Below are 22,944 nucleotides of genomic sequence, written 5' to 3' on the forward strand. Positions count from 1 at the left end.
TTGATGTCAATTCCCCGATGGCTTTCGGTTTTTAATTAATTTCTTTTTTTCATCTCCAACTAGTCAAGTATCTTTGCACTTGGACTGTACTGGATTTTACATTAATCTAGCCATTGAGTGTTGCCATCAAACGATTTTTAATTCCATTTCCCTTCGTGTGTTTTTTTTTTGTTTTTGTGGAGAAGGGACCGAGTGGAATGCCGTTTGAAACAGAGACATTGTTAGCGGTGATCCGGCGACGACTTTTGTGGTCAATAATGAGAAATTCCTTTGGCTGCGCTTTGTAATCATCGAATGAAAAGCGAGGAGCAAAGAGTCGGAACCAGAAAAATCCATGGCAAAAACAAAGGAAAGTATTTGCAGTCAATTCAATTAAGTAATGGCAACGAGAAGCCACACAAAAAGCACGCTAAAGAGGAGATCTCACTCTCGGTAGTGTTGCTGTGTACCGAATAATTTGAATTCTTGACATTGCCTTCCACTCCCTACCCGTCTGTTGTGCTGCTCCTGACATTTAAGCAGCCCATGCACGAACAGGAAGAAAACCCCCGAAAATTCTAAGACACATACCCCCTCTTTCAGTTGTCAGGAGCTCTCCCAGGTTCCAAGTTCCAGCTCCCATGAGTGTCATAGAGTTGAGAACACAAACACACACTTGGCTTCTGCATCCTGGGCTTTTTCTGCAGCAAATTTCTTGCCAGGAGTTTTCTTTGTCTTTCGCTCAAGTTTTTGTTTTGACGCTTGCTTGAATGTCAGTTACATGTGCATAAAGTTATAAGCCGAGTCCACTTCAACGGCATGAATATGCAAGTCAGGAAGATATGGGTATGCCAAGTGGTTGTGTGTGGGTGGGTGGGTGTGTAGATTAAGGGTACTTCTTGAAATATTATTTGGCATTTAAATGGCATTAACCGTACTAAAATGTTGATATGGGCTCCTTGCTGCAGGAAGTTCAAATTGAAATTTTGGTTTATGGCATAAAATATTCATGATCATGATGCTTATTTTTTGGGAAACAAAAGTGGTTGGTAATATATAATATCTTAAGTTTTCTATAGCATAAGAACGATGATTAAAGTTTACTAGTTTTGGCTTACTTTAAGCTTACATTATTCAGAAAATTCACCTCTCTAGAACTTGCCCAAGTAAACATTCTCCCCCCAGGAAGCTGAAAACTTTGATTGAACCTTAATCGGTTCCACCTCCGCTCTATCTTCCATACCCAACGAAAATGCACCCCTAATTAGCTTTACAAGCGCTCATCCCTAGGCTTACATTGTCTACGAGTTCACCTTCACATTGTTCTTAGAACTCTCAACTTTCTTCATCAGCGATTTGCCACCTAATTGTTTGGACAATTAAATCATTAAAATGTTCAATGAGGAAACAAGTTCTTTTGTTTCTGGATTTTGGCGGCCTGCCACTTTCATCAATTATTTGGTGGGACATGCCGGCATTCTGGCGCTTTGGGAGGGGATGAAGGAATTCCTTGTTTGTCCGCAAACTTTTAATCAAATTAAGTCACAGGCAAAGCCGGAAATGTAGCTGACACAAAGGTGGACATGTGGCCGGAAAATGGGGGCGCAGGGACTAACAAACTTGGCCTGCCTGTCAACTGGCGGCAATTGCTGGCGACAAGTGGCGCTGTGGGCAGTCCCCGAAAGCCGCACAAATGCTCAATTAATAGAAGTTCGTCGACTTAATGAAATGGCGGAGGAATTCGCGGAGGAGCAAGGACAAGGACCTGGATCATGTGGCTTAGGCGGCTGCTCCTGATTTCCCCCTCTTGGCTTCTCTGGTACTTTGGTTCTTTGGTTCTTTGGCTAATTGAATCAAAGCAATGTCCTGGCACACGCGTTGGCTTAATTGCAAAATTGGAAAGCATACTTTTGGGCGTGCCAGCGGCTGTCAAAGACATTCAATATGGCCTCACTTTGTTTATCTCCACCTCTATTTTTTCCCGCCCCTGTTTGTAAAGTGGACAGAACAGACAGAACGGCACAACCCTTTGGCCCCTTTAAGTGCTGAACGGTAAAAACAATTAATATTATGACCTGCAGGCACATTATCTACCCGCCGCTTTCTGCTGCCATTTCCCCAACGAATATCCCCCTTTGGTCCTTGGTCCTGTATGTTTGCCTATCGCCTGTCACTGGCATTCCCGGCGAAAAGGGCGAAACGGTGAGCCACGAATGAAATGGGTGGAGAAGAGTCGGGATTTCCACGGCTTGCCTTTTAAATGCTGGCTGTGTCCTGCTGCCTGGCTGGTATCCTTGCTCCTGCTGTTTGTTGGTTTAGAATCTCCTTAATTATGCACTTGTTTACTTAACACTAAAATGCGCTTAAAGGGTTTCTGGGGAAATAGACTGGAAACAAGAGGGTGGCTAAATAGTTGGGCACCTGCCGGGCAAAGTTCCTGGAAATCCCAGAGAGCTTGGCGTAAATTGTTTTTAGTATAGATGATCAAAAAAGCTACTTAATGGGGGTCAGGATAGTCTAGAAGTTATTAAAAATGCTTTAAGTAACTTAAGTAAATGAAAGTTAGAAGTTAATATCATAGCGGACATACTTGATTATTCAGAAAGGATAACCAATTAATCAAACCAACAAACTTCCCAACAAAGCCGTAAAGTTCTTTCGCATTTCTACAAAGAAAACTAAAGTATGAGTAAGAAGAACCCACACACCGAATTCAATTTCCCAGGCATTTTTAAGCAAATTGGTAAGGAGAGCCAAATAAGCTGATACTCTTTTGTCTTCACTAACTTTGTGAAGTGGCACCACCGGAGTTATCAACTGTGTTAACATGCTGCCGCCGCTTGGAGTGCATTCAAATTCCATTATGCTCACACCTTCCAAGGAATCACTCGACAAGAGATTCCCAACAAACTTGAATTGTTTGAGTGCCCGGGGCAACGGTTCACATTTCGAGTGAAGCCTCTGTGCCTCAGCTCCAGCTTCAGCTCCAGCTCTATCTTCAGCTCTATACTGGCTGACGCAAATAATTGCATTTGCTGGCAGGACCTCAGTTGCCGGCTTTCTGCAACGCAATTTCCTTAACAAGTTCTACGGGAAACTTTCGGGGGCTACTTTGAAAAGCCATCCGGAGAGTTAGACAACGAGGAGCGCCGACAATTGCGGGGCTTTTGGCCATATGATATCAATTAAAAATTTGTCTAATTAAATTGGAAACTTGTACGGGGGAGTAACGATGCCGTTGGCCAGCCAAGCCACTTGAACCCTGAATCCTGAACACAAGAATGGGAGATGCTGAAAGTGCCGGAACAAAAGCATCACCCACTCGACGCTAAATGAACGTGAAGATGACTCTCTTTCTACTTAGCAACTCCTCCACCTAACACTGATTGCCAATTTGTAGTAAATTTGCAGACGGCCACGCCCCTCAAATGTCAATAAGTGCAATGAGAAATATTTGACTACCAACGGGTGGCGAGTGCAAGTCTTGAGGTTGAAAGAACACTTTTGTAAACCACTCGGAGAGGTAACAATCAAGGGGTGTAACTACACTGTAAGAAATTGATGGAAAAATAATTGAAATGATTGGATTCATCATAAAAGTAGAGCTGATCCACTGATACTGATGATAAATCTTTAAAAAGCAAGTTAGATTACCTAAACTAGATACTAGGTATACCTTTACTTTCAGTGTGGTCTGCTCTTTCGACCTCTGCCTAATTGCTCGCTGCACTTTTTGGTTGCCGGGCCTCAGATGAGGCGATTCCGGCAGCCGAGTCCAAAAGTCCATCCATCCAGACACTCCATTGGCAGAAGCTGTTGATTTTTACTACCAAATGAACACACACTCTCTCATATTAAAAGTTGCTAAATGGTCGTCGACGTCGTCGTTGACTGAGGGACAATGGAGTGTTGGAGCTAACAGTGAAGTATCCAAGATCCACAGGGGGTACAGTGAAGCACATGGGCCCAGGGCAAAGTCAAGTCGAGTGATTGTCGGTTTGTTGCTAATGAAGTTATTGTCAAAAACGGCAAAAAGGATTTTCCTTGTGGCTGCAGAGCAAACAGGAATTGTGGTGAAAGCAGAAAGAAGTATAGAGAGACCACATGGTAACAGCTCATAGAAAGGTTAGAAAAGAGAAATATAAACTTAATGTTGAAAACATTTTATGATTTCCAAAGTAATTATTCATAATTCCTCAACAATATTGCATTCACTTGTTACTAATTTGATCAGCTTACGATCAGAGTGCCTAATCCTGACAGAATTCCATTCCCATACACCGCTGCACTTGCTCCACCAGGAGAGACAATGCCAATTGCTGTTCGCCACACATTTTGACAGACAACCATCTATCAGCAAACATTTCGCAACCGCTTTCCACCATCCCCCCGTCAATCCCTTTCCAACTATTCGCTTTCCCATCTGCACACTCTCGAACCGAACAACCTGATTGCATTAAATCGCAAATCGAAATCGACTCATGTTTTATGGATCAAATGTGACTGTGAACCATGAATACTCCGCCGTGTCCCTCCTCTGTCCCTCCCATCTAGATCAACGGATGGAATGGGCTGGCATTTTGCATAAATATTCCCCAATGTGAAGAGCATGATGACGAGTTGAGAGTGTGGGATTTTTGGAGCCTTGTCCACAGGCTAAACACACATTTTCCACAACAATTGACGATGTTGTCGATGGATGTGGCTGATGTATGTAGCTGCTGATGCTGCTGCTGCAGTGATTTTCATATTTGCGTGCAAACAGCAATCGTTACAGGGCAGCCATATTCCCCTTGGGGGTCCCCTTCTGTAGAGGGGGTTCTTCTGTTATTCCAAATACAGTACTCGCCCAAAGACAATAAGCGGCATTGGGGCAATGGCAACAGCAACAGCAATGGCAATGGCTATGGCAACATCACCACCAGGAGCAGCAACATCAACATCCTCGATTCTAAGCTGTCTCGCGGGGCGAAAAACCCAAACAACATTGACGAGCAAACTTCGCTGGCAGTAAACGAACTTTTGCCTTTGATTTCCCTGCTAACTGGCAAAAAAGCAGCGGCAACACATCGCCGTCTGGCCAAAAAGACAACTCCTTTTAGACCAACGGGAACGCAGAGAACACCGAGTAGAGTAGAGTGACCGAAGACAGGTCCCTCGAGGAGCTGGAGGACAAGACGACAGCGCTCACTCACACTCTCAACTCATAGGAAAAATATGCAAATGCCTTGCCAGCTCCTGCTCCTGTTGCCGTGTTCCGCCTTCGCTCTTCTGGCCAATCTAACAACCATATTTGGCCACTCCGCTTGACGGACAACAAAAAGCCACAGTGCCAGTCCCAGTCCCAGAGGCAGGGCCAACATCGGACAGGCCACCCGCCTTGGCCCCTAACGCCCCAAACATTTTGGTAGCCACTGGATCGGGAAGTATCCCCTTTGACTTGGCCAACTTGTTGTAAGGTTTTTGTCTGCGATTTCATTGGGTATCCTAGGAGTATCTTGGTTTTTGGTCTAGCTTTGTCTGCTTGAAGATTTTTAATCGTTTTTAAAGGATTTCATAAAAAAGTAAAGGTTGTAAAATGAAAGCTGGCTTTATGATATATTTATCTTAAAAGTCATATTAAGATTAGTAAGAGTATCTAATTTAGACGTATCATCTTCTTCATCAGTTTCTTTTTGTATTTTTTTTAGTGGTAAATTCTCTGCGGTATGCAATTTTCGCTTATGCAGGCGAGTGTGTGGGTCTGGTCCCTCCACAAAAATGTCTGTGTGTGTGTGTGTCCGGTGTGAGTGCCTAACTTGATTTACTACTCAAAACCCACAACTCCATTTAGTCTGTCAATATGTCGATTTGCCCCGCCTTGTTGTCCACCTCCTCCATATCCCATCCAGCTCCTCTTCCTGCTCCACCACCCAAGTTTTTTGTTTGTTTTTTTATTGTGTTGCTGCCGTTGTTGTTGTTGTTGTTGTGTTGGCTTCTCTTTTCTGGAAAATGCGCGTTTTGGTTACAAACACGCCAGCAAAAACAACAACAAGTTGCTGCAACTACCACAGCGGCAACAACAGGAACAACAGCAACACTTACAGCAGCAACATCAGTTAGAAGCAGCAACAAAAGCAACTTTTGCTTTTCTTCTGTTTCAGCTTTTGATGCACTGAAAGAAAAGGATGACAGGTTATGTAAATTATTATATAAAATTAAAACAAACTTAAAAACTTGGTAATAAAAATGTGAACTTTTAAAAGGTTTTTCTTAATAGAAAGACTTGAGATTGCTTGGTGAATTACTGGGATTTTTAATTTTTATATTGATTTCTCTCAGTGTATTATTCATGTATGTGCTGTCCTCTGCTGGCCCTTCAATAATTGACTGCCTGTAAAATTCCTGTCATTTTTTTTTTTTAGCAATTTCGGGTTCTTCTCTAAGCTTTGGCTTCTATTTCTGCTTCGTTTTATTTGGCTTGTTTTTTTTGCAGTTTTTTTTTTTTTTGGTTTTTGTATCTGAGGTTACCCTGATGGGCGTGATTTGTGGGCGTAACGGTATTTAGTCTGTGGAAGACAAACCTTCTTTTGTTGTCTAGCCTTTGATTTCTGGTTGGGTTTTTTACGTTGTGGGAAAGGACATTTGGCTAAGCTAATGGGTTCGAACGGAGCTGTGAAACCATCGAAAGATGTTTCGTGTTGAGGTTGGCTTTGGCTTTGGCTTGGGGTTTGGATTTCTTACGATGGTTTCTATGATTGACAGTTGACATGGGAAATGTCTAGCCGAAAAGGAAAACTTACCAAGTTATGGGGCAAAAAAGTATCGAATTCAATTTCAGTAAGTAGGGACTTACTTTTTTAGGCAAAGAACATGTTCCCATGACATGACTTGCTCATAACCTATAACTAAGTACACATTTAAGCCAAAGTTCATGTTCATAATTAAGCACCCTTGAAATTCCAAAAATTTCCTCTACAATGTGCACTCATTCATGCAATCTGAGTCCATTGAAATTACTTAACTCCAGGAACTGCTGGATTCCAAGCTGCAAACATGACTTCGCAATTAAGTTACGGTTTTTGTTGTCCAAATATTAGCACTTGCATTTTCAATAAATGTCCAGGAACCTCGACAGCAGCCACTCATCGACGAAGTCAAGTCGAAGCTCATTTGCATGGAAGTCATTGGGAGTTGAGTTTGCCGGCAGCGCCAGAAGCCAAAAGCGTTCGATAAGTTGGACTTCAGGTTCAGGTTCGGATGCAGATACAAAAGAACACGCTTCATTTAGTCAAGGGGGGGCAGAGGGTCCAAAGGTTGTTCGGCGGGGGGAGGGTTTGGGGGTGTGACAACACAGTTGAAAGATAAACAACAATGGCACGCACTGATTTGACCGGGGACTTGAACGGGAAGAGAGGGACAACCGAAGGACGTCTCCTGGCCAGGACAGCTGACAACACTTGAGCTTTGATTGGCAAGAAGGAGTCTTGGCCAAGGGTAGAGGTGGTGCGGTACTGGCGAGACTGGGCAATTAGCAGAGAGAAATCCATCCGAAAGGTCCGGCTGAAATGAAGCTGAAGCGTTGAATGCCTCACTAAGTGCATGAATAAATAAACCGAAAGACACTTGACGGCACTACTACTACCTACCTACGCTCTCTGTCTGCCAGCCACCAGCCTCCAATCCACCCAAACTAACCAAAGCCCCCCTCTTTTGGCCAAACCACCAGCCCCCGTTCATGGTCAACACATGTTAACAACTTGATGGACGAAAAGTCAAACTGCCCAAAAGCTTACATTGTAAGCAAACTAAGTGGGAGGGGGGAGATGAAGGGGAATATATTCACTGAAGGAAAGGGTACACTGGGAAAAGAATGTAGAAGTTTTATAGTTTTTTTCATACTTTTCCCACAATCCTGAGTTAGTTTTTAAGCAAACTTATATCGAAGGCAAAGTTATGTTAAATTTTAGTGATATTGGCACTACTTTTTTCTCCGTGTAACTACATCCACTGTGGAGCAAAGTGAATGCCAGTCTAAAGGGAGGCGTCGAAGGGACAACCTCAAGCCACAGAGTTAAAAAAGCTCTGCCGGAGACACACGAGTATATGCAAATTGAAAGGCAAATAAAATTATTATTCACATTTTTGGCATGCCCCATGAGCACTAAACTAACAGCTGAGAACAATGGACAACATGAAGGGTTTCCCCCTTGGGGACAGAGGATGAAGGAACTGTTAAGAGAGAGCTCCATAAAAGTCATCCGAGCTGTGGTGATGATGATGATGATGATGTGTGGATCGGTGTGATGGTTGAAATGGCTTGGAAAAATGCTTAGTTGGGCATTTAAAGTCGAGTGATCTATTCGAAATGTTAACTCATATATGAAACACCTAAGGAGTAGTAAATTGTATAATTATAATTACAAATTCATACCTCTACTATACCCTACCTTAAGAGCATTCCAAACTTTGTCCTCATTATTCAAGTCATTAAGGATATTAAAAATTCACTCAGCTCTACACTTAACGGACAATGGCCCAGGCCAGACCCAGGCCAGTCCCAGGGGATAAGGCCAATAATTTGGACAGTCTGGCAATTGCAGCTACTAAATAACTAATTGGCCGAATGGACAGGTCAACGATGACAAACAGCAACAACGGCTGAGATAAGTGCCGCATTTATCTGTCTGCCTTCGGAGGGCAACAATTTGCTTTATGTATAAATTAAATAATGAAATTTTGCTAATTGCCAACTACCGGACGAAGGCAGCAAGTCGAGAAAGGATCTTTGGGCAAACTTGAGGCTTTAATTTAATTTTTAATGCTTAAGCTTGGTCTAACATGAATAAATGTGGCAGGAAAACAAGCTTGTAAATATTACACAGGAAACTATTTCTTAATAATATTAACCAGCTTTGGCAATCTACAGTAAATGTTAGTTAATTCAAAGCTATCAAAAATATGTTCTGTGTAGAGTCATGTGCATTTGTAATCTTATCGGAAATCTTGGCAGAAAGGCAAATGCCAATATTTGTCTGGCCCCAGTTGGCCAATGATTGAGTGAGTAAAGAGGAGCGAGTGAGTGAGTGAGTTGTTCACTTAACTTTTTGCCCTGGCCAAGACAGGATTTTCAATTAAAATTGATTTTATGCAAATTTTCAATTAGACCAAAACACACACCCACACACATATGTAAATACATATGTTTGGCAAAGTTGAAGGAGAAGGACAAGAAAGGTCGGCAAACAAACAGGCAAACAAAATTGTTGGCTAGAATATATCCTTATCATAGAGCCTTTCATTTCGGACTTGTGCAAACCACTTGAGATAAATAGATTTTGAGTTAAAAACTTTTTTTTCTTCTTTCATTTCTTTTTACATGTCTGACTGAAATGGGGGAACCCCCGGGCCTTTTCTGCCTGTGAATGCTGATTACGTAATTGCATTTTAGACGTCGCAAAATTTTCGTACAACATTTTGGCGTTTACTTCATTTGCAGCGCCTTTCAGCTTCAATTAGAGACATGTACGAATGTGTGTGTGTGTGCTGGGGACGTTAAATGTTTTCCAGCTCTCACTAATTGCATTAAAAAAGAAGTTCGCCATCCCCCCTTTTCTCTCTTTCCCATTTCACATCGTCGTCTGGCGCTTTCGCTAAATTATACAAAATAGAACAGACAACAAGGGTTGGCGTCTGAAACGTGGGTGGTGGTCACGCCTTCCGTCGGATGAGCTGCTTTCGTCTGCCTTTGCCCCGTTTAAGTTGCAATTTGGTTGCATGTCACTGGGAAATGCTTTCAGACAATGTTAACCAGCAGGAACTCCTGGCGAAGGAGCAGCAGGAGCAGCAGCAGCAGGATACGGGAAACAGACAACGGACAGGCGGTAACAGGACAATTTATCCACCTGCTCGTGCCAATGCATTAGTCAGAAACACTTTGAACAGTTTGGCAAGCATTCCATTTGCTCACCTGGGGTGCAAAATATATGGAAAATAGAAGATAAACCTTATATTAAGTTAGATTAAAAAGTAAAAAATTAGTAAAGGTATGTGTGAGGTTAATCGAAGGTTTATTAGGTAAACTTTTCAATACTTTCTGTAATATTTTAGATATTTAAACTTAAGCTAACCCTCTAAAAATAACACTCTAAAGACTAGCAACAAAGTAAACCCATTGAACAGCCAATTAAACACTGCCCCTAAGCTTCCGACACAGCATTTAAAACGAAAGTGATTCCGGGGAAAACCAATTTCCATGTTGACACACATGTAACATTAACCCATAAAAGCCCGACACTGAAAAGTAACACCTACGAGTGTCACTGCTGAAATCCCCGCCCCCTAGATACTAGAAAAATAAAAACTGAAACTAAGGGAATATTGTGAAAAGCCGAGACCCGAAATAACAGCCAGAGACTAACTGGGTAAAAACCTTTCGATGAGAAACTGAGCCGCAAAATTGCTTTTTAATGCCACACATATAGCTGGCAACTAGAGTGAGGGAAAAAGCACATATCACAGTGCCTCTCACTCTCACTGTATAGCTATATATATATAGCCGCTGGAGTTTGCCTAATTTCCGCTGCCAGGCATCCGAACTAAGCCATCAGATCAATGGAAAACTATGTCAGCAAAAAGGATTTTTGTGTGTTTAAATTTTGTGCTGCCACACTCTGCCAAAGGGTATTTGGCTAGAAGCATGATTTTCAGGGAAAACTCTAAGCTTGTTTGGTAAAGGTATTAGTACAGGTGATTACTCACTTTACTAGCCCAAATTTGTATTATTTTTTACTTCGTTTTTAGAAGCAACTTGCTTGTTTCTAATACCAACATAGAGTATTAAGACTAAAGACCACTCATATTTTCAGTTTTTCATCACTATTTTTGCTGACTTTGGTCTGATGCCGTGAAAATTGGGTTAAAAATTGTTGACTCTAGTGAAAGTTGGTAACTGTGCTATCAACTGCAATTAGAAAATTGAATAAGGGATTTTGGCAGGGCGAACTGAAAGTGAAATAGCATTGAAAACAGAATTCTGGGAATTTCCTTTAGCAAGTTTGAAGTTCTCCGACATTTTGGCATTTGCATTAGCAATAGGAATAGCCATGGTAGTAGCAATACCAGTAGCAGTCATAAAGCCCAGGAAACATGGCCGGTCTTCATGCCGGCTCAACACTGACAGGTGTAAATTGCCGAGGCTTAACAAAAGCCACTGCAAAGCTTTGAATAAGCAGGAGGAGCAGGATGCTGGATGTACTGGATGTACTGGATGTCTTTGGTGTGCGTTTAATTAATTTGACAAACACCCACCGAGTCCACGCAGCAGCAGCAGCAGCTCCGACTTATCCACAGGGCCCGGCTAAAACTCTCCGAGAACGTCACTTAATTAATTTGCCTGCTTGCCGGCTGTCCATCAGTCCATCCGTCCGTGTTCTGTGTGCACTTAATGCCGGAAGTTGAAGAAATACGGCCGTATTTTGGGCTCCCTGGCAAATTTCATCACATGGCCGAAAAGGCAAAGATCTCTGCCACAGTAGTCCCTAGTCTGTGTATGAGAGTGTGTGTGTCTGCATGTGTGTAAATCAATCAAAACGCTTCCGCCGGAGTTGGTTGACTGCCACACACACACATACACACAACCCAAGAGCTGCGCACAACCACTCAATTTATGGGAAATCTCATGCAAAAGTCTAAGAAGCTTACAACGCCCGAAATCGTTTACGCATTTTTAACCCATTATGTGATGTTCACCTCTTAACCTTCTCCTCTCTCTCTCTGGGCTCCCGCCCACGCGTTGATCTAAGCTGCTTTTTGGGCGCCACCACTTCCTCTCCACCTCCTCCTTCTCCGCCCTATCTACCTCTGTGAGTGATGCCGACAAACTCATTAGAAGCCAAAGGCAAGTCATAAATTTACAAACAGTCCAGAGACCAAACCAAAACCAAATGGGAACCTCTGGAACCCCCCATCCCACTGAGAACTCATCTTGGCCCTTCTCGCTTAGATTTGGATCGTTGTGTGCCTTGTGGCACGTGGAAATGCTGTTAAAGCCAACTTCCTTAAACTGTCAGAGAGTCTCGACTTGAAGTTGAAGAAGTGCCCAGGCATCCTGCCAGTGGTTCTGATTGAGAGCCAATGATACACAGAGCCAAGAGGAGGCCAACTTCAGTTAAATGAGAACTAACATTACCTCTACAAAATTTAACTTACCAAGTAAAATTTATTAGAATTTAATATTCAAATAAGTTAAATATTAATTTTACCTCAAAAATTGCAACTTTAACCTCCATTTTATGCTCCACATTAAACATCCTCGAATCATGGAAACTCAGCTAAGGAAAGCTTCACTCAGTATGTTCGCTTTCATTAATGGATGGCAGGGAACAAAACGCATCAAAGAGGATTATCCCCATCCACATATCCTGCAGATGCACAGATGCACAGATGCAGGGGGTGCAACGCCACACATCAGAATCTTCCCATTGATGGCGCGGTGTTGGGAAATCACTTCAATGCACCGAAATCCTATTAAATCGTTGGAGATCTATCTCTATGTGAGCAATAACAAAGGCGGTGCCAAAAACATTAGTCAAGTATTTTTCTGTAGTCATTTTTGGCTCACGGAAAATGCAAATTAGTCAGGCCAAAAATGTCGAATGGGGTGGCTGGCAGTGGGGTAGAGAGGAGTACTATGAGTACTAGTATAATGAATGCAACTCGTTGTTGCGTGGCTTTCTGGAGTATTTCGAGGAGGTTTACCCGCTGAGTGGGTTTTCCAGCACGAAAAAAAAAGGAAAGGCGACGAACGGAGGAAAAATGCACGAAAGCTATTTGAAATTTAAAACCAAAAGACTAAAAAAAAAAACCAACAACACATAGCAGATCGTCTACATATAACTTACCTCCTCCTCGGGTAAGTGGCAGTGCCAAAAGCTTTTCCCCACCACGGACCAACCGCCCGTCCGCCTGTCAAATCGTCAGCTCATGGAAATGTTTTATTCCGCCAGTGAGCGTGTGCAGTGCGTTGTGATTTGATCGGGCAAAAGGCAAGAGGCATCAGGCATCAGGCATTGGGTAAACGGTGTGCGTGGGTGGGATTTGACTCTGGCTCTTTCTTGGCACTCTGCCACTAATGATTATGGCAGCTGGCAGCTCAAGTCCTGGTCCCCCCAGCTCCAAGCTTCCATTGATGGCCTGCACATCTACCACGAAATGCAGTTGGAAACGATGGCGAAACAAGTGAGTTTTGAGTGTTGACTGAGTTCGAATGGAGGTGGGTGTGAGTGGGTGGGTGGGTGTTAGCTCCAAGTCCGGTAAGTCAGGTATTCTGTCTTTAGTTGTGCGAAAGTTTTCCCCATTTATGTTTGTTTTATATTAGGTTAGTTTATGTTTACCCGGTAATAAAGCTCAAGGTTTTTTGGCATTACCTTTGGTATATTAAAAAAATAATAAAAAGGGGGAAACATTTTATGATTTCTGGATGGATGGACATTTTACATTAAGTTTGCTCTCAATAATAAAGGAGAAGTGTTTACCTTTCCATTATTATAAATAAAGTCAAATTTCAGATTTTAAACTTGTTTTTTTCAGTCAACTTATACCAAAAGCTTACACAGCCAAGCCGCTAATCTAACACCCTCTTAATTTTCTCGCCCTCGGAAAATACAGAGAAACGGAAAGTCCTCTAAGCTGACCCAATTGCCTGAGCTCAGCAGGTCGTAGTTGGATTTTTCTCCTCCCTCTTCCAGATGTATTTTTCCCAACTGCAAAGTTCTTTCAGCTTCCGGCTGATTTTTCTGTTGGTTGGTTCAAAAATTACATTAAACATACTTTTATTTAATTCTCGCTTTTAATCCACCATCCTGACCCATCTGCCCCGCCCCCACCCTCAGCCTGTGGCCGTACATGCTGCAGTTCTCATAATTTATTAAATTGCAAGTCCTCGGCTCCACTCTTGGCTTACTATCTCTAGCCCTGAGACCATCCACAGCTCACTTCTGTGGCTTCTTCGCCAGCTCGGTAGCCCCTCAGTTTTCTCGTCGGGAATCGCATTAGCTACAATTAATTAAGTTTTCCACTGGCCATTTACAGTGGCTACAGTGTGTGTGTGTGTGTGGGGGCAAATTAACAGTTCATAAATATCGCACATGAAGTCGTAAATAGCTGAGGGGGGACTTGAAAATAAAAGGCTTCCTAGCAGATGTGGATTAAGTTCAGCAAGAAGATCAGAGATGAGCATTGGGCAGTGGAAAATAACTTATATTCTTTACCTTAGAAACGTTATTTATGATTAGGTTAATTTTTATAGTTATTCAATTAAAATCACCTATAATCTTACCCTAAGTACGATGACCACTTCAAGAAAATCTGCTCAGACCAACTTAGCCTTCGTCCTAAGACGATCATTCATACCTACAACGAGGATCATGGTTTTTCCATATTTCTGCTCATTATAGAATCCTTATGCTGTTAAAAAAAAACCTCAAACAAGCCGCACAAATCACGTATTCAATTTGTCAAAAAACAAACTGCAGATTGGGAAAACAAATTGCCAAAAAATGGGAAAAACATGCCCAAATAATAAGCCAAAGCCTTGGGGCTAAATCCAAATCCAAAGCCGAATTCGAGCCGCTGCACTCGCATCCGCATCAGCAGCAGCATCCAGTCAGAGTATAGCTCACATTGTCACCTGGTCTGGGTAAATGTCAATTGTTAGCCTCTGGGATCGGGGACTAAGGTATGAGGACCGAGGAACCCTCGTACCAAGGACCAAGGACCAAGGACCTAGAATGCAGAGAGGATGTGCGCCGTGGGGTTGAACACTCAACAAATTGCATGTCAACAGCTCTGGCACAAACGTCAGCGCATTGTGGCCCGACAGGATTATCCCCTGGTGCACCTACAGTGCAGCTCGATCCCGGGATTAGAGATGACAAAAACGGGACAGGAGAGGAAAGGGTCCTCTGCAGTTGGGAATTTTCAAAAGGAGGAAAACAATTTACAATTCCGCTATTTGTATTTCCCCATCGACGGCAAGTACAAAATAATTACCCAGAGAGATAGAGAGAGAGAGAGAGATCGGGAGACAAAACATTGCGAATCAATCGAGCTTGTAATTCAGTTTTTCCATAGCATTCTATGGGATTCCGCCCACGTTGATGTTGTGGTATTCCCATCGTTTTATGGCCACTCGAAAATGCTTTATATACCAATTTCCTTTTCACGTTTACGAACTGTCCGAAAAACGTAGATGTCAACGGGCAGCAGTCATAAATTAGTTAGAAGCTGGTTAGAGCACCAAAAAATTAATTGTTATCACTTCGAGTTTATCGCTTGGAACTTGCAGTTTTTTCTTCCTTTTTTTTCTTGTTTTGAGGGGGAGTTGGGGTAACCTTAAGTTCACCGTTAGCGAGTGAAACTAATTAAGTTTCCACAGTTTCATTTTGGTAGTTGCTTTACATTTTTATGGCTTTATTTACGACCTTTCCACATTGGCCAAGCAGCAGCAAACGAATTGTGTGAGTTTTTCTCCCAACTTCTTTTTAATGCATTTTAATACTAATTACCACACGATACACTCGTTCCCACCTTTGTCCCTTCGTCAGTCAGTCTGTCTGTCGGTTCGTCTGCCTGCCCACTACCAATTTTTAGTTTACGACTCTTCACATTTTAATGGCCATCGCCACAATCCGTTAAGAGTTGGAATTTTATTTCTCGTAAAAGAAATACAATTTGAGCATCATTAAACCTAAAATGGTTGCCTGCACTAATTTCGTTTCTTAATATATTTTCAAACACCTGAAAAACTAACTCCAAGCGTCGGCTTCTAATCATCTCTGCCAGTCTTTTCTTCTACTATCTGTCAGTCTTGAGTACAATTTTATGGTTCATTTTGTGAGAGATTTGTTTGTTGTTATTTGGTTGCGCTTATTGCACTTAATGCAGCGTATCAAGAAAGCAGGAAAACTGTAGAGAAAATTGGATTCTTGTAAAATGAACCTGTTAACCAGAAGATTTCGACTGAGCAAGTGGAAAAGAGAAGGTCTTTAATGGCCTCTGATTGTTCTGTTTTGGAAAGTAGATCTAACCAATTTCTTACGGCTTAACACAAATCAATCTTGATTTGAATGGGAAAGAAGTTTTTCGGAGCCATGAAAAAAGGTAAAACAAGTAGACTTTCAAGGTTTTATTTTAGTTAAGTGTGAAATTGAGTGATTTTCAAGAAAATGGGTCAAGAACTAGCAGTAATTATCTTCATTTTCTCTAAATGTTAATCATTCATTTAAACAGATCAAAAACCATGTCAGTTAAACTCTCTCTAAAACTTCTTTAGCCTGTCAAATCTGTTCGCTTAACTTTAGACCAACTAATTATGTCCTACACCTTTTCTCTTCTACAATATTTTAATGTAATTTTTGACAATTATAAATTTCCACACACACACATTTCCCACCTAACCCGGAAATCCTGCTCTAAGCTAGCAGAGAGAAGAGAGTGGCGGAAAAGTGCTGAGCCACAAAACCAAATTACTGGCAATTAGTTGACACCAACCCAACCAACTTTCTGTGACAACTTGCTGCCGGCTAATCTGGGTGGAGCTTTGGACAATTATTTATGAGTACTCCTCACTGCTGCCACAGTAGTGACTGGGAACTGTGACTCGGATTTATGATGCGGGGGAGAAGTCAGCCAAGTGCATTTTATGTGATTAACTTTTTATCAAATCCGTTCAGGGCAGCAAGCTGCTAAAACACAAATCGCAATTGCGATTCACTTTGCTTACAGCTGCCCTTCATCCTGCTGAATCCTGCAACCTAATTCCTTCTGTTGTGAATCCTGCTGAATTTCCCCGGGAGAGCTTTTGGCGAATGTTATTCTAAATATGCGTTTATTTATTTACGCTGCGGCCAAGGATGCACACTCAGTTGCTCGTCCAGATGCTCCACCACACCGCCTCCTCCTCTTCCATCCCCGCTGTTTGCACAATTTTCTGCTCCAAATCATTTTGCTGGGGCAACTGTTGCATCCTCTTCGGGCTTAAAAGGCAGCTGCAGTGGCGGAGGGCGGATGACATGTTTGCAATTAAGGAAACTCTTAACTAAATGACAATGGCAAACGGATGGCACACACACTCCACACTTCGCTCTGAGATTCTGAACTGGGAAGCTGGAGAGGTCCTAGTCAGGATATAGGATCCCCCTTTGGCCTAAAAGCTAAACTCCGTTTTCGCATGAAATTGTTAACTCGGAAATTATGCCATTTAGAGTAAATGTTGACAAATTGTTTGGCCATCTCTCGCTCGTTGTAATCCCAAAGTTATTTACATTTATTTAATATTATTCCTGCGTAAATGTTTGTTTATGAATTGGAAACAGTAAGGGGATGTGTCCTAAGGATTGGTTTTGAATTTAACTTTATTGGAAGGTTAATTAGTCTAATGGGAATATCATTCCCTGCGTAATTCTCTGATTTTATGAGAAGAAAAGTGTTATGTATTAAGTTAAAGGAATCACATTAATGAATAATCGATAGTTTTTAGTTTGCGATAGTTATCATTTTGAAAATACATCCCTGTTTATTACTTCTTCTTCTTTCACCATAAAAATGTAATTGAGTTTCAATAAGAATAAAATATACGATATAACAGTGGTGTCAGAAGTCAAAAGGAATGGCTTCTACCAATTCAGAGAGGGCTACATCGACTTCAAATAATGATCTAAGCGGGATCATTGAGTCGCTGGCTGATGCAATTCGCATAGCAGTGGCACAAGGTAGCCAAAATGCAGGGATTCCAGGAACTGCAAAGACGCCGCAGTTTGCAATGCCAAGCTACAAGAGCGGGGAAGAAGTTAAAGATTACTTCAGTCGATTCGAGTGGGCACTACAACTCAGCAAGGTGCCAGAGGAGGAGCACCACAACTACGCGCGTGTGCATATGGGCTCAGAATTGAATACAGCCTTACGTATACTGATCAGTCCAAAGTGTCCCGAAGAATTACAGTACAGGGAGATCAAAGAAGTGCTAATTAATCACTTTGATGGCAAACGAAACATGTATGCAGAAAGTTTCAAATTTCGTCAACTTCGACAAGAGCCAGAGGAACCACTGGCAACGTTCGTACTTCGCTTAAAACAAGCAGCATCCTTTTGCGAATTTGGTTCGTTCTTAGACAGAATGCTTACAGAACAAATGCTTTTCGGCATGGAGGGTCGCAGTATATGTGATGAGGTGATCGCAAAAAGCCAGCTACTTTTTGCAGAAGCATATGAAGCCGCCTACTCCAGAGAACTACTTTTGAGGTCTGCAAACACGGTAAGCGAAAAGACAACAACAGAGGTCGAACCAACATGCAAATTGGGATACAGCCCAATCAAAAAGCGATCGGAGAGCAGCAAGAAAGTAACAAGATGCTATAGCTGTGGAGGTCAGCATTTGCGACGAAACTGTAAGTTCAAAGACGAGAAATGCTTTAATTGTGGAAAGATCGGGCATATAAGCAAAGTATGTAGATCGAGTACCAAACAAATTTCAGAAGCTGATGATTCTGACAATCAAGCAGCATGGCAATTTGAAGAGCCTACAAATTCAGTCAATGCAATGAGGGCAGCAACAAGAAAAATGATTACAATGAACATTGAAGGATTTCGACTACCAATGGAATTAGATACAGGTGCCCCGTGCAGTATTATAAACAAGCAATCGTTTCGAGCAATTAAACCTTCAATGCGTCTTCAGAAAACCGACCGCAAATTCTCCAGCTATACAGGGCATAAAATTACATGCATAGGACGAGCGCCCCTTAACGTAACATATGGAAACACCACACGGAAACTTAATTTGTACGTGGTGGAGGGGAATCTGGATACACTGTGTGGACGCGAGTGGATCACACAATTTGCAAAGGAAATCAACTTCGAGAAATTATTCGATGAAGATAGAACTGAGGACGCCATTGATCTAGATATGTTTACATCCAACGGCAGCGCGATCAAGGCAATTAAAGTACAAGCAACTGGACTACCAGAAGACAAAAAAGGTCAGCTTCAACAAATTCTCACTAAATACAATTTGGTTTTTAATACTACAGCAGGAACATTCAAAGGGCCAGAAGTTAAGGTACACTTGAAACCAGGGGCAAAACCGATTTTTGCACGAGCGAGAGATGTACCATTTGCATTGCGTGACGCCTACGCAAAAGAGATCGACAAGAAAATTTCTGCAGGATTCTATAAGAAGGTAGATTATTCCGAATGGGCTTCAACAACACACGTAGTTACCAAAAAGACCGGGGGCATTCGAATAACTGGCAACTATAAACCTACATTAAACCCCCAAATGATTATCGATGAACATCCTATACCACGAGCTGAAGATTTATTCAACCAGATGAAAGGAGCTACAATATTCGCACACTTGGATATTACTGATGCATATTCACATTTACGAATTGACGACGAGTTCGCTCATACCCTTACACTGAATACAATCACTCACGGGCTCATTCGACCAACGCGCGCTGTATATGGTGCAGCAAACATTCCAGCTATTTGGCAAAGAACGATGGAAACAGTATTACAGGACATCCCAAATGTACTTAATTTTTTCGATGACATATTGATATACGCCGGAAATATGGAAGAATTGCTAAAAACGTTAGAGAAGACTTTGGAAAAGCTGCAGAATTTCGGATTAAAACTAAATAAATCAAAATGTATATTTGCGGCATCATCTATAGAATTTCTGGGCCACAAGATCGACGCACAAGGAATACACAAATCAACCAAACACATTGAGGCCATAATACATGCACCCAGACCAGCAACAATAGAGCAGTTACAGTTGTTTTTGGGAAAAGCAACATACTATTCGAATTTCATTCCAAACTTATCGACACTAGAAAGACCGCTTCGCAACGTTTTGAAGACAGGAAAATTCTACTGGTCTCAGGAAATAGAATCTGCATACAAACAAATTAAACAAATTCTGATATCCCCACAGGTACTGATGCCATATGATCCGTCTCTACCTCTACTACTAGCAACAGATGCAAGCAGCACAGGAATAGGCGCAGTCCTATCTCATCGACTAACCAACGGCAATGAACGACCAATTGCATATGCGAGCCGCACGTTAAGCCAAGCAGAACTCAAATACTCACCAATCGACAAAGAAGCACTTGCCATCGTATGGGCGACCCAAAGATTCTTCAAATATTTATACGCTAGGCACTGGACATTAATAACGGACAATAAACCCCTCGCACAAATTTTGCACCCAGGTAAATCACTTCCAACATTGTGCATCTCTCGAATGGCTAATTATGCAGACTTCATGAGTAATTTTGATTTTGATTCAATAACGAAAAAATCTAAAGAAAACAGTAATGCAGACTACCTTTCTCGACTACCAATCAAAGCGGGCGTTATAAAGGAAGTGGAAGACAGTTCTTCGCTTGATGAATTCGACAATTTCATGATACGACAAATTAAGCAACTTCCAGTGACAGCCAAGGGAATATCGCAAGAAACAAGGAAGGACCAACACTTAGGAAAGATTCTGCAACTACTCGAGAATGGTCAGTGTTTGGCCAAGAATGGATATAAAAGCCCAGAATGTATATACGGCCTTTCTTATGGCTGCCTTACGTTTGAACACCGAATTGTTATTCCCACGAAATTACGACAAACAATTCTTGATGAGTTACACAGAGCACACCTAGGTGTAGTAAAAATGAAAGGAATCGCTCGATCCTTTGTGTATTGGCCCGGAATAGATAAAGACATCGAAAATACAGGAAAAGCATGCGAGTCCTGTGCCAAAAATGCTAAACTACCGCCGAAATGCTCCGACCACTACTGGGAATACCCTAAAACCCCATGGGAGCGCATTCATATAGACTACGCGGGGCCAATTCATAGTATGATGTTATTAATTATAACTGATGCCTACTCAAAATGGTTAGAGGTGAAGGTAACGAAAACAATTACGGCAGGTGCAACGATCGCCATCTTAGACGAATTATTTGCAACTTACGGAGTCCCACTGATGCTGGTTACGGATAATGGAACAAACTTCACGTCAAAAGAATTTAAAAACTACCTTACATCTGCGGGAATCAGATATCACAAATTAACGGCGCCATATCATCCTGCCACAAACGGGCAAGCCGAACGAAATGTGCAAATAGTAAAACAGGCATTAAAAGCAATGAGAACATCTTCGGACACAATGAGAAGAGACCTGAACGAATTCTTACAACAATACCGAAATGCTCCACACTGCACTACCGGAGAGCCTCCGGCAAAATTGTTTTTGGGCAGAAAATTGCGTACCCGACTTGATTTAATCCGTCCAGAAAATGTAACAGAGAAAGTTTCCGCAAAACGGGTCATGAACTTCAACCCTTCATATAGACAGTTCCATTCGCACGATGAAGTTTACTTTTTATCCGGAAACCCTCGAATGGACAAATGGGTGCAAGGAAAAATTACAAAGCGTCTCGGAGATCTTCATTATGAAATATTATACAATGGAAAACTCTTCAAAAGACATATCAACCAAATGCGAGGTTGCATCTCACAAGGTGCAAAAGGATTCATCCGCGAGAGGGAGAGCAAATTACTGGAATACTCTTCCGAAGACAAAGACGCAGTTTCGGGATCTTCAAGTGATACAGTCCACCGAGATATTGAGAGTACCACCAATGAAGAAGATAATGATGACATTTTCAGCACTCCAATAACTTCGCCATCACTGGATCATAGGGATGCACTGGAGCAAACTCAACAAGCACCACAAATGGATTCGTCTACACCACAGGTGCAGGTGGACACAAAACCAACCCTACGACGATCATCCCGCATACGACAACCAAGAATTATATTTTCATCATCACCCTAAGAGGGGGAAGTATTGTTATGTATTAAGTTAAAGGAATCACATTAATGAATAATCGATAGTTTTTAGTTTGCGATAGTTATCATTTTGAAAATACATCCCTGTTTATTACTTCTTCTTCTTTCACCATAAAAATGTAATTGAGTTTCAATAAGAATAAAATATACGATATAACAAAAAGTCTCATTAACACTTATATTTTCACACATTTTGGAAGTTAGCTATCCGCTTTCTAACTATGAAATCCTTATATAACTCCCACTTTTTGTGGCTGGGATAAACCCAACTCCGTGGTTAATCCTTATCATCAAGCATATTGTGTCCTGTGCCAGGCCTAAGCCTCCCTCTTTCCCACCCCTGGCCATCCTTGCCGTTCTGCAGGCTCAGATAACATTTAAAGTGCATTGCAAAAATTGAACTTGACTTTGGTTTTCTGCCCTTATCGAAGGGTCGCATGGGTCCTGCCTCTGGCAGGAGTCCTCACTAAACACCCAAAACACACCCACACTGAGTTAACAAAATTGTGAACTCTGATTTTCGGGCTGTCATTTGTTAGAGGTCCTTATCATGATGCCAACGCCCCGAGTTTGCTTGAAGTATGCATTAAAAGTGCGATTGCTGGCCGGGATGTGTGATGTGTTTGGCAATCGCAGAGGACAGGCCAAACACACAAATATCCTGTGCCGCTGCTCGGATGCACGCTGCTGCATGCTGCACGCTTTTATCCTGCATCTGACACTTAACACTTGAATGGAGATCCCGTCGGTCCATTAGAGGGGAGAAAACCCCCGACCGACTCCACGACACTCTTGCGGCAATATGCTTATCGAGGCAGTAACACAACAATTATTGTTATTATTGCTTGGGAACTGCCGGCAGATCCCTCTTTCTGAGAAACTTTTCACCCTCGACCAAAAACCTCACTCTAAGTTTCCTTCCCCTCGATGTGATTCCTGATTTGTGCATTCGATTTCATTTGAGTGGACAATCGAATTATGACGCCGAACGTTTTCTGCAAAGATTTCCCATTGTTCGGCCACCGATTTCAGGAGTACGCGCATTCCCAGCCGTTTTTTATGGCTGCTCAT

At 42.0% G+C, this 22,944-nt stretch overlaps 1 protein-coding gene across 2 annotated transcripts; it reads left to right on the forward strand.

The window, feature by feature from the left end:
* The first annotated feature begins 18,280 nt into the window (after nt 1-18,280).
* Nucleotides 18,281-22,032, forward strand: LOC121530178 (uncharacterized protein K02A2.6-like). 2 transcript variants are annotated; one of them, XM_041818742.1, is made up of 2 exons: nt 18,281-19,899; nt 19,958-22,032. In XM_041818742.1, exons 1-2 carry the CDS (start codon nt 18,557-18,559, stop codon nt 19,962-19,964), a joined length of 1,350 nt encoding a protein of 449 aa, XP_041674676.1. In that variant the 5' UTR covers nt 18,281-18,556; the 3' UTR covers nt 19,965-22,032. The 2 variants fall into 2 exon arrangements, with proteins under 2 accessions (XP_041674676.1, XP_041674675.1); XM_041818741.1 differs by having other exon boundaries at nt 19,958-22,025.
* The last annotated feature ends 912 nt before the right edge of the window (nt 22,033-22,944 follow it).

The sequence above is a fragment of the Drosophila eugracilis genome, unplaced genomic scaffold (assembly GCF_018153835.1).
Source record: "Drosophila eugracilis isolate 14026-0451.02 unplaced genomic scaffold, ASM1815383v1 contig_367, whole genome shotgun sequence".
NCBI classification, from domain to species: Eukaryota; Metazoa; Arthropoda; class Insecta; order Diptera; family Drosophilidae; genus Drosophila; species Drosophila eugracilis.

Bases quoted from the DNA above. Each gene is read 5' to 3' on its own strand.
- LOC121530178 (XM_041818741.1), top strand. From the start codon at position 19,964: ATGCCATATGATCCGTCTCTACCTCTACTACTAGCAACAGATGCAAGC.